General features: G+C 41.2%; 1 protein-coding gene across 1 annotated transcript in view; it reads left to right on the forward strand.

Annotated features, from left to right (window-relative positions):
- Positions 1-12,776, forward strand: part of NUP93 (nucleoporin 93) — a 105,843-nt gene that overhangs the window by 57,445 nt on the left and 35,622 nt on the right. Inside the window, exon 4 of the mRNA XM_065898489.1 lies at positions 8,888-8,950. Within this exon, the coding sequence (XP_065754561.1) occupies positions 8,888-8,950 (63 nt within the window). The remainder of the gene's footprint in view (positions 1-8,887; positions 8,951-12,776) is intronic.

Below are 12,776 nucleotides of genomic sequence, written 5' to 3' on the forward strand. Positions count from 1 at the left end.
ACTAGATCTGACAAAGCAGGCAACCTATATATTTTTAAAAATAATATGGGGTTCTTTTAATAAGTTCTTTTAGAGTGGTTTTTGGGGGCAGTGGGAGGGGACTTTGGCCATGATAAGGGCCGTGATTGATGCATTCCCATTTTATATTGCAGTGTGGTTTTAGCACTCAAAGTTCTTTGAACGTGGACTAATTCATCTCCAAGATGGAAATCAGTTCCCCAAAGACATATTAAAACATTTTATCATCCCTTAGTGTATCCTCCTTATCTTTCCATCACCTAAGAGTGGCTATGGGATTAATATTTTTTAGATCTGTTCATACCTTTGGGTAAGGACAGGGTTCTTCAGCTGATTTTTGAAGCCACACATACTTTGGCACACTGTTTATTCCATTTGCAAAGCTAGATTGAAAAGTTTTCTCTTCAGAATCCTCCCTGTTCTTGTGTCCCCAAAAGGTGGCTCTAGCAAGTATGCTAGTTTGGGGCAGGGTGGGGCAGGGGTACGGGTTTGGGGGGCAGGGAGGGAGATAAAATGCTCAGAGTTGCTGTCCTTGCTTTCTCCTGTGGGGCCACCTCAGCATTCTGAGAGCAGTTGGCTGGCTGCTCTCCCTCCCTTTCTCCCTCCCTCTCTTGGTTTCTAGTTTTCTTGCTACTCTGCCCCCCCCCTTCCCAGGAGTGGAGAGAGGATGGCCAGCAGAGGTCCAGCGACTGCAGCATGGCACATCTGCTGCATCACTAGGGTGTAGGCTCTGGCTAGTTTTCTGGAAGTGGTGAGGTATCAGTGCTGAGCAAGTCACATCCTCCCCTGACCAGCAGGGAAAAGTTGCTTACACAACCCTGAAAGGTTATTGAAGGGCTCTGTTGGATTTGAGAGGAGGGGGCATTTCTGCTGAAAAGCATTTTCCCTCCCTAGTTGACTAAATGGCCATCATTTTTTATTTTACTCATTTATATTATGCCCTTACTACTTGCTCCCCCTCTCCATAGAGTCTCCCAATAACTGAGCTGGACAGATGCTTTCCTTTCCTTGATGTCCAGAGATAGATAGCAGGGATGCCCTGGGCCCTCTAAAAGAGACAGAACTGGCTTTGCAGTACAAGAGACTTAAACGGTCCTCACAGGATTGCAGACCTTAACCTTGGCCTTATTCTCCAAGTGCAGCAACCAGATGTGCTAAGCAGCCCCAGTTTGATGCCTTGGTGTAGAAGTAGGAAGAGGCATCTAGTAGTTATATGCCTACATTGTGTTGGCAGGGGAGGTGTGCTGCACATCCTTGCACCCCTCACCAGTGCCCTACAGAAATGACATGTCCCCATTCTCAAAGCTGATCTTCTCCTTCTGGATCATAGTGAGTCCTACTTCGTATATTCTTTCTTTACCCAGTGATGAAAATCGTGGAAGTTTGGGTGTTTGTTATATGATAGTTATTTCCTCCTCCCCCTCCCTCCCCCTCCTCCTCCTTCCCTTCCCCTTTCTTTCCTCCCCCACCTCCCCTTCTCTTCCTCCCCTTCCTCCTCTTCCCCCTCCTCCATCTTCCCTCCTCCCCCATCTCCCCCTCTCCCTCTCCTAAGATGGGAAGGCTAATTCTTGAAGCTGTAGGCCTGAGGTCCTTGCTCCTTTTCCTCTCCCAACTCCCCTTCCTCTTCTCTCTCCCTCTCCACTCGCCTCCTCTTCTTTTTGTTCTTTTGTGGGATGGAGAGGATAATAGGTAGGGATCCACAAAGGCTATTAGACGGACTTACATGAGTGGCTCTCTCGAAGGCTTGTGGCTTTTCCAGAAGGCACAGGGGAGATGGAATTGTGTCACAGTTGTGTTGGCATGGCTGCAAGAGATCGGGCAAGCCAGTACACTTGAGTCGGAATGCTGCCGTTAAGGTCCTAGGTGGGCCCAGGAGGAAGCACTGCTCAGAGCTCTGTATTCTTGGGTTTAGAATCTCTTTGCACACGTTGAGTTCTCTTCAGCCTGTGAGAATTTGTAGACCATCTTGTAAACCAATTTGGATTATATGGGAGCAAGTGATTTGCTTTGCCTTAATGGACCCAAATCCATCATGTAATTGTGTGACCCTTTGTTTAGGCCAGTAGCAGAAACCATGTATGAAATGGGACCCTGCAGCCTAACAGTGACAGATGGCCTGGTGTTCACACAGCACCAAGGTCTGCCACCTGTGACTCCAGAGCTGCCTTTAGGCCGATGGGTCTGCTGAACTGGCAAATGATGGGACAAACTCCACAGCCACTCTTGCAGGGTCTGCTGCCACCTGCTGAATGAGGGTGGCTAGGCTTTGCATAAATGCACAGTGAGAAATCATACAACAGCATTAAAAATGTATTACAATTGACAATGTCAAATCTGCCAGCTTAGCACTGCTTTCTGCAGGAGTATTTTTTGAAGATATATATATATATATATAATTAAATTTTAAAGAGATATATATTTTTAAAATTTAATGCAGTCTGAAAAAATATTTTATTTAATGCAATCTGTGAACAAACAATTTAAAATATTAAAATTTTGGTAGAAAACAAGCAGTGGAACTTATTCTGAATATCTGAGTTGGAGAATAAAGCTTGGATTTGCTATTTAGTCTGTATTTCTTACAAAGGGAGATTCAGTCTCTCTTGGGCCTTTTAAGCTGACGTTTTATATACTCTTATTTTAATGCATTAAATATTGATCTAATAAAATAACCAGGCATGCTATAAAACCATATGAATGTTCCCCAAATTTTGAAAATGCCCCAAATTTTAAATTTCTCTGTTCATCTTTTGGGCTTTCAGTAAAGAATATCTCTTTGCACCTGAAAAATTCCTTGAGGGTTCTCTGTAGGCACCACAAAGGGAGCTAATGAAAAGCATGTCCACACCATCTGATAAGCCCAGCAGCTCGAGTGCTGGCAGGATTTCTGTTGTGCTCATCTGAAAACAGTATATTGCTTTGTCCTTCCTCACTTTCTCCTTTAGTAGTAGTTTTACCTGTGTAAAAATTTTTCCCAAGAGAAGACTTCAGAAGAGGTCATTCGTTCAGAAATTGGGAAGAAGGTTTGGGAGAGGTTAAGGGAGTGATATTTTATTCAGAATGAGCTTGAGCAAAATAATGGCTACAGCTCATATTCCTGTCTTGACAGAAAGCGGACACTTCTCCATTTCACTATCTAAAGTTCTAAGGAATACTTGTAATGCTTATTGGAATTCTTGTTTCATCTTGGAACAGACCATCTTGATTATTCTGTTTTTTAAGTTTATTTTTTGCCCTGCTTATTTTTCTTTCCTTTTTCATTGCCCTCCTAACTCCTGCTTGTGTCTTGGCAATGTTTTTTCAAACCACAGTGACCATTAACTACGGTCACTGCTTACTTGTGTTAATATTATTTGGATTTGGAATGTTGGTTATTGACTTCCTATAAATTTGTATATATTTTATGTATTAAATGAGAGAAGAGACAAGATTTTTTATAGCACTCACCATGTGTTTTTGTCTCATGTCAGATACCTTCTGATAGAAAGTCAGGCCTGCTATGGCTGCCTCACTTTAAATTTTGACAGGGTGGATTGCCAGTTGGTCTGTTGAAGGGGAAGAGACCTAGAACGGTCTTTTGTGTTTTGAGGGCCGTGTAAAATATGGCTTTTGTTTTGTGGGGACAACTTAGACTAATTATTTTATCTTTTTTGTTTTATTTTTTAATGGTTAGGAAGTCTGTATGCTTCAATTCAAACTATTTGCATAACTGTTCAATAAATCACTTATTTGTTGTTGGTGGAAAGCAAAGAACTGTGAAAGAATCAATGCAGACTCTTTTTGCCATCATACTTTCCTAGCTAAAGTGGATACTAAAATTTTTCTCACAGAGACCCTTCTTTCTTACAGCTTTCACTTTTGGAAGGCAAATAAGTGAAGAGAATTTGGCCATTTGACAAAAACAAACATCCTTTGCCCACTCACTTTTTGTACAGTCATTTATATTCTGAAACCCGGAGTCTTCATGGTGATTAAAATAAGGCAGTTTTTCATACTTGTCTTTCTAAACCCGAGCCATTTAAAAGCCAGTTTGGCTGCCAGGTCCCTGAGATGTGACTACAGTTTTGATAGGAGGCTTGGCTTACCTTGCAGTTACATTCTGGGTTATTCTCAGACTGCATACATTGCAAGGCAGCCCACTTCCTCTGTTAAAGATGGAACATGTGGCTGGAGATATTGCTTGTGCAGGAGTACAGTGTTTATTGTTCCACAGCAATAAATAATAATAATATTTTGGAACACTATAGAGTTGGCAGGCTAGAACAGTGATTTCTCCAGCTTTTTTGTCTGTGATCCATAGTAAGAAATACATTTAACACCATGACCCACTTCATACATACAAATAAGTATATATAATTGAAAGAAAGTTTCACAAAACAGTATTTACCCATACCACATATCTCTATTACATTTTATTTCATTTAAAAAATGCTGGTTGATTTCATAACCCAATTATGGGTTCTGGCACACATTTTGAAAAACACCATTCTAAAGGAATGCCCCAAACTTGTTTCATTCCTCACCTAACTATGTGAAGTAGGGGAGGAAAGGAATAAATATGCAAGCGTAAAATAGCTGTCTGGCTCATCTTTACTTGCATGGTAGAGTGGAAAAAGGTAGAAAAGGGGTCAGAAAATTTGTATTCTAAGTCTGAACTTGGCTACTTACGAACCAGGTGGTCTTAATATGAAACCACAGTGTTTTAGAGTTGATAGAAGCTCTGGAAACCATCTCACACAGCCCTTTAAGAACATACTTTAAAGGATCATCCAGTTAAGTACTACTGAGAGACAGTTTAGCATTGGGTTAAAAGCAAGCCAGTGAACCAAATGTGTGTAACATACTTAGCACAAAGTAATCACCATATCCATATAAGTGTTAGCTCTTACTAGTACTGATATAAGAATTAGTATTCTCTGAGCCTTCAACTTCATCATAAACTAATAACTAAAGGGGAACTAACAACTGATGAAGAAAACAAATTTAAGGATATTTTGCTTCCCTCCTGGGCTCCCATCCTTTTAGAGATAAAAGGAAATTTACCTTTATTTTCTAAATTTAGAAGTTTACTATTCCCTAAGTATTTCAGAAACAGTTGGTCTTTTGAGAGTTAGAGCTGAATTCTGCCTCTGCCTCTTCCTGGTCAGAAACTCTTGTCATGTTAGTTGAATGCTGAAATCTGTTTCTTACCTGTAAAATGGGATTGGCGGGGGAGGGAGGAGAATGGAGTAATCATGTCTACTCTTTCATATTGTTAAAAGATTAGCAATAATGTCTTTGAATTGCTTGGAGCAATGTCTGGCCCTTAATTGCTTCTCGAATGGGAGCTATTATATGTTACAGAAAGCTTGAAACCAAAACCCATTCAAGGAGTCAGTTAGAAGAGGGTCTGTTTCCAGGACTCTGGCAGAGAGGAGCGGTATACAGATGGTAAGTCAGGGGTAGTTATCTTACTTAGCAGGCCTGCAGATGTTTATGGAATGTTCTTTATTGAGTGGGCCAGCAGTAGAAGGGCTGGGTGGGAGTACTTGTTGGCAAAAAGAGGAGATATTAAAAAGAGGAGATATTAATGATGAGTGTCTCTGAGGGTCAGTTAGATGGCTGGCATCTCCAAGTAGGAAGTGAGCTGTTGGGCCTTCGCTTTGACCAGGAGTCTTCAGTGTGGCAGGGAGCCCCACCCAATGAGTGAGGGCACCTCCTAGTACACTGTTCACACCCCAGCTCACCTCTATAGAAAACCCATTTTCTGATAAACTATAAAAACATATCTCTGAGATGAGGGGCCTGAGAGGTGCCTCACAGGAGGAGCTGGAAGGAAAGGAAACACACACATGGAAAAGGGAAGTAGAAGAGATCCATGGGAAACTTGGGCTGAGGCAGGTATTTTCTTGCCCAACTTATTAGTTCTTTAATTTGTTGTTCTTCCTTAAGGTATATATTCTTTACAAGAAACTAACTGCCACTAGATGGCACACGGATCCCAGCACTATTCTGACTGTATATTATTTAAGATTCTTTTCAAAAAATAGGTCACTAATACGTTGTTTTTAAAAATAAAATATGATAGGAGGGGACTATTTTACATAGGTTACATAAGCAATAAATGATGAAACAAGGAACAAAGGATGAAAAATTAAAATTCAAAATCTATATATTTTGTGGGCTTGGTTTGTGCTATAGAGAAAGCCCAGTTGTAGAGGTGCATAGTGTCTCATGATCTTTGTTCATATGTAGGTGATGTCTGTAATTTGATTCTCATGCACAAATGCTTCATTTAATTTATTAAGTGAGATTTTTGGAAGGTAGGTTTATAAAGAAGAGAGTAATCTGCCCCCCAAAGCAGTGCCGTTTTTTCTTCTTTTTCTTTCTTAACCACTACTTGAAATTTCATTTCTTAGAAATTTCGAAATTGTGTTTCTTACAGAATATTATGTTGCTTTTAAACAAATGTGTCTGATTATTGCTTTGCATTTGTGTTTGAATTGTGTTTATGGGTTATACGCAGACATGGATGCAGTTAAAAGAATGGGATGGGCTGGTCACTGGGACGAGCAGAGAAGCCCAGAGAGGGGGTGGGGCACTTGGCACACTCCTAACCACCCCAGCCAAAAAGAAAAAAATGAGACCAGGCCTTGTCAGGCAGTGGTTATTACCACCACTCTGGCCATCAGCAGCAGCCATGAAAGGGTGCAGCACAGCACAATCTATGCCCTTTGTTCAGGAACAGCAGTCGAAGATAAAAGTTCTATAGCTTTGTTTATAAACTGTGACACTGTAAACTGCCTCTAGCTTTAGCCACTGAAGACCCGCTCAGAAAAAGGGAAATCATAATAAAGATTTGTTGACTTGATGTAATCATTTGCTGCGAAGGGTATGAACAAGGTCCATTAAAATCCTTCCCATGTTTTCGTGTCTGGCTCCCTTGCAATGGCCAGAAACAGACACGTGGTGAGAAGCTGCCCCCTTCTGATTGGATTACGTGGGGTCCTAGCTTTATGTGCTCTGGTTTATTGAGGCCATTATTTTAGAAGCAAGTGGCCGATGCTTCCCTCCAGCCCCGCGCCCCCACCACCGAATATCAGTAGAGGTGTTTGGAGCAGCCTCTGTGTTGTGTCCTCAGAGCTGCCTGAGAGCTGCCTCAGGGACTGCCCTGGAGGAGCCTATGAGGGAACTGTTCCCTGAGCTGCTGGCCATTGTCTCTGTCCATTCCAGTGCACTGCCCAGGTTGGGATGTAACAACAGATGTGGAGAATCCTGTGAAGATTAGTAATATTTTATTTAAATATATGTCCCCACTCTTATCCAGCCCCCTACCCCTCTTTTGTTTTGTTTTAAGAATCACAGCCTTATATCTGCGATTGTTTGAACAAAATATACTAAAATGTTACAATTGTTGAAATATAAATAAGTGATCAATAAATTAATTAACCATGAAAGTAAGCTTTCAAGAAAACTGTCAGATGTTTTAAAATTTAGCATGTCACTTTAAAAACTTTAGCTTAGGGGCTTCCCTGGTGGTGCAGTGGTTGAGAGTCCGCCTGCCGATGCAGGGGACACGGGTTCGTGCCCCGGTCCAGGAGGATCCCACATGCCGCGGAGCGGCTGGGCCCGTGAGCCATGGCCACTGAGCCTGCGCGTCCGGAGCCTGTGCTCTACAACGGGAGAGGCCACAACAGTGAGAGGCCCGCGTACCGCAAAAAAACAAACAAACAAAATAAAAACTTTAGCTTAATTCTACTTTGTATTATATTCCCCCAAAGAGTTCCTAAAAGAAAAAGACCAAAAACATGATTCTGAAAAAACAGATGATTTGGGACATGTATAAAAACACCCATAGTGTGCTTGACACGCAGGTACCTTGCATTCCATAGTGTAGGTGGATCTAATGTATAGGGTGACTCAGAATCTTTCATATTACAACCAAGAGTTTGATCTCTACTTATTAGTTAATGGATCATCTTCCTTTCCTACTTGGCCCCCACATCCCAGGCTGTGGGGAGAAAGCTTCACCCCTGTGTGAATGGCAAGGCATCAGCATGGAAGCCCACTCTGTCTGCATCTGTCCCTTGTCCTCCTCCCCAGGATCTCAGGTTGAGCAATGAGGACAATGAATAGCAACTAGGAAGTCACCCTGGGCATCTTTCTTTAATGTCACCAACAGATCTAGATCTAATCAATACTAATGCTAGAGCTACATGTATTGAGCCTTGGGCCAAGCACTTGATTACATTGTCTCATTTAATATTCATTTTACATATGAATAAACTAAGGTTTAGAGAATCTGGGTGACTTGTCTAAAATCGTCACCCATGCAAGTAGTAAATGGGGGACCATGATGTAAAACTAGGTCTGTTGTGTTATCATGAAGTTGCATTTTGCAGACATTTAACCCTGTGTGTATTAAACCAGCCTTGTGGGCCAGTTCCTCTTCACCCCACCTGTATTAAATAAGCAGCAGGTGTCATCAGGCCTGAAATAGGGAGTGCACGTAGCACAACCCCAGAAGAAAAGCATAAATAAATAATTTTTCAGGTATCCCAGCCATTGACAAACAAGTGAAAAACACCCAAACAAAGGGATGGCTGATGCCTTCCTCAGTGTTAGGAAGAAATTGAAGAATTAACTGAAAACAACAGAGAAATATAGACCAAGGAACAGTTACACGCACTGTGACTGGCTGCATAGCCAAAGGTGTATCTATAATATGGGCCATATTCAACTTGAGAGAGTTTTGTGAGGGTGAAGGTAGGCAGGGTAGCAGTTATCCTTGCAGGTGTTTTCTTCTTTTTCCTACAGTGTGTTTTTGATTATTTGAAGGTTAATTTTGTTAATTTTAACCTAAATTGTGTCATTCTCTCCTCCTTCCTAGGGCTTCCTAAAGAATGAAAAGGACAATGCCCTGCTGTCTGCCATCGAAGAGTCCCGGAAGAGGGTAAGAAATGAACCCAAATGTATATGTATACTGTTGTGAGAGCAGCAGTGTATACTGGGGCGTGGAGGTTCTAGAAACTGGATTCTGTGTTCCAGGCCCAGCTCTCTTGATAGTTCACCAGAGGGAGTTCTACAGGAACCATTTTTGAGGAAAATACCATGCTCGTAACTCTACGTGTATTTAGTGACTGCATCTGAAACACTGGGCTGGTCAGTTAATTATTAAGTTAATCATAAAATGGAAGGGCCAGACAATTCTTTGGTTTCATTGTTACAGTATAAATGGTATTTTGGTTTCTACTGAATCAGCAGTTCAGAAAAGCAATTATGATATTGATAATTTTCCTCAATTTCTTTTCCTTTTATCACACAATTTGACTTTCTACACCACCTTTTAAATTAACAATTTCTCCAAGCTCTTTGAAACAAACAAACAAACAAACATCTTGATATTTGAGAGGATAGTAAATAAGTCAGCCAGAACAGCCATTATATGTGCAGCAATATTTCGCAACAAGCATTCCCTCAAGATAGTCAAAGATCATTTACTTTACTAACGTGAGTTATCTCCATTTGTTTGACAAGGACTAAAAGATCAAAACCTTTAGAATACATTCCATTATGGAGTAAGATTTTCAGGCCCCGGGGGTCTTTTGGGGAGGGAGGGAGGAGGAAGGTTAGTGGTCATGTGGAGTTGGTTCTAAAAATGCAGCTTTTCCCAGGAAGGAGGCTAGAGGGTTCACATTAGTCTGGAAGCAGTAGCTGTCTCTGCAAGGGAGTAGGGGTGAAGGGAATCTCTGTTTTGCTGTTGACTTGTATAAGCCTTAGATCAAGTGAAATGTATTTGTGTATTATTTAAGTGGTTCCAAAAATAAGAAAGTAAAAAAAAAAAAAATGCTGCTTCTCAGTGTGCTTTATTAAAATACTCCATACAGGTGGAAGTGTCTAAGTAGGGCTGATATGAGTGGGATAGGGCCTCAGGGGGGCTTGCCAGCTCTAATTTATAAGAATATGTTTCAGAGACATTATTTAAATGACTGATACGTTTAATTATCAGAGTAAAATTCCCTAAAATTTAATTAATTATATTTTTGGCAATAGTACTTATTCCTAGAAATAGAGAAATTCACTTGATCCAGATTTGAAAATATTTTTTTTAAGGTTTTTTTTGGTTCACACTTGGAGTGAGTTAGTCACCAACATTGATTCTCCTGCTGTAAAGGACTGATGAAATTAAATTAGGATTGTCGAATGCCACCGAGCCTTATTAATCCATTTACCCTGCGGAATGTGTTTCTGAAATTGGCAGTCTCTGAACGTTGTGCCATATTGAGACTAAATGTGCAGCCAGCCAAAACATTTAAGTGACATACCACAGTGCAAAATGTGTGCATATGTGTTTGTGAGGGAGATGTTCCGGTGTTGGGAGCTGGCCCTGGGGGGGAGCCTTTCACCTGTCTGGACACCAGAGGCTGCTGCTGAACAAGAATCATGTTCAAACAAAAAGGTGAGCAGCTTTTTGGCATTATTGGTGGTCATTTCACGTTTGAATAACTTGCCAATATGCTGCTGAAATGCCAAGAAAACAGGCTACAAAACCACAAATGTGTACTATCTTTTCCCATTTGGTGCATCCCAGCAAAAACAGAACAACATTATCAGAACATATGTAGAGTTTCTAAACGCCAGCAACAGCTCAATAATAAGTGGGTGTGAAGTCAAAGCAGGTTGCCCTCTTCCCTTTATGAAAATGGGGTTCGAGTGCTCCCCACCTGTTCTTAATTCAGTTGCCCAGTTCTTTCCCTGCCTTCCTTTCTTAACTATGTTCAAAGAGATATAGTTCCCCACATAACTTGAAAGATTCGGATTTAATTTTTTTTTAATATATCTGAGGTCTGCCTGTCTTGACAATGACAATCTTATTATTATTATTTTTGATTGCACTGGGTCTTAGTTGTGTTATGCAAACTCTTAGTTGCAGCATGCCTGTGGGATCTAGTTCCCTGACCAGGGATCAAACCGGGACCCCCTGAATTGGGAGCACAGAGTCTTAACCACTGCGCCACCAGGGAAGTCCCCGGATTTAATTTATAATAGTTTCTCCACTGCTTTGTCATTTTCTGTGGTTTGTCTTTCCTTATCCCTGCTATTCCTGTCTCTCACCTTGTCTCAGACCCTCACTGTCCTCCTTTTCTCTTAGTTCTTAGCTCTTTTGAGTAGCTCTGTTGATTCTCTCTCATTAGCTCCTCTAGTTGACATTCTTCTTTGCACCTGATCTGGTGGTTCAGATGTGGGTCTAAAGGGAATAGACTGGAAGAGGGCAGATGGGTGGCTGATCATCCCTGATTAGCCCACAAATTGGATGTTCCATTATCTCTGATGTAATTAAGATAAGCTGGGGGTGGCATGGTGATGGGAAGAGAATTTTAATGTTGGGCCATTTATTTTTATTTGAAGCTCCTTATCACACTAATGATGAATGGAACGACAGTGCTGTTTGTTCAGGTTGTGGAGCTGTTTCTAAATGAGTAGCCTGGCGTATTTCTCAGATACATCTGAGGATTTGAGCCCAGAAAGCTGCCAGTTTTCAGAGTATTTCCTGTGTTCTTGAAGCAGGAGCTCTTGGCACACAGGTGGGCAGCTTGATTAACAGGGGGATGGTTAATTCCCACTGTTGTCGCCCTGACCCTTACGTGATGCTGGAAGTCTGCCCCTGCCATCCTCATCAACAGTGTCTCTGAGACAGATTGTGTTTTCTTCAATTGCCTTTAGTGCGCTGCTATTCTTTATCAGCCAGAGGACTTAACCTTAAGAAAAATTCTTGTGACACTGTGGTGTCCTGGGTCAGTGGCAGCACTTAGTCAGTGCCTCACTTCCTATTACAAGTTTGCAAAGCTGTGTGGTATGCCAGCCCTCCACCTCCTTATTTCAACCCTCCCTGGTCCTCCTGCCCCATGGCCCTCTTATTTTCCCTTTCTGGGACAGGTTCAAGGTTAAGGAGGTGGATGCCCACTAAATGGAAGAGTTTTAGAAGAAATGTGGTTCAACATGTGCACTATTTCTAGATAGCTTCTAGAGAAACTACCTCTTCCCCTCACCTCTACCCCACCTCTCTATTCCAGCATACTTTTCTCTGTTCAAAATGCATAGCTTTCATGTTTAAGGTCACTAATGTAGCAAGAGACAATGATTTTTCTCTGGGTATTTTTTTCAATCCAGGCGACTTGGAGTGGTCCATTTTGCCTGACCTTCAGTGGGAAGAAAACCAGATGAAACACTGTTTTTAAAGTTTTTGATAGCCATTCCTTTTTTTGTCTTTACAATACATATTAGAAAAAAAATCCATTGATAGATGGACCAAATCAAATTTGCAAGATGTGCCAACCTTCTTCCTAATCATTTTTGTGGGTTTCTGTTCTTTTTTTCACATTTTAATAAATATTGGTCCACACTCAAACATCCCATTTGTAGAAAGAGTATATGATTTTTCTGATAGTTTCCCAGAGCTCATATATATGAATATTATCAGTATAAATTATCTGCATTGCCAAAATAAAGCAGGCATTACTAATACTCATTCTCTTGGTGCTGCCTAATTAGATGCCAATCTGATTGTAAATGAAATGGCTTTTTGAGAAGTGGGCTTAAGCTGATGGGAAACCTGGTCTGCCAATTGAAGAATAATAGGCTAAGAATGGTTATGATTCAGTATGTCTCTATAAGTTGCTTTAATCTCCTCCTCAGAGGGGTTTTGGTTTTGCTTTTGTTTGGGTTTTTTGTTTTCCTTTCCTTGTTTTTTTGGTGTGTGTTTTCTGCCTTCCTTCTTC

Source organism: Phocoena phocoena, chromosome 20 (assembly GCF_963924675.1).
Source record: "Phocoena phocoena chromosome 20, mPhoPho1.1, whole genome shotgun sequence".
Taxonomy (NCBI): Eukaryota; Metazoa; Chordata; class Mammalia; order Artiodactyla; family Phocoenidae; genus Phocoena; species Phocoena phocoena.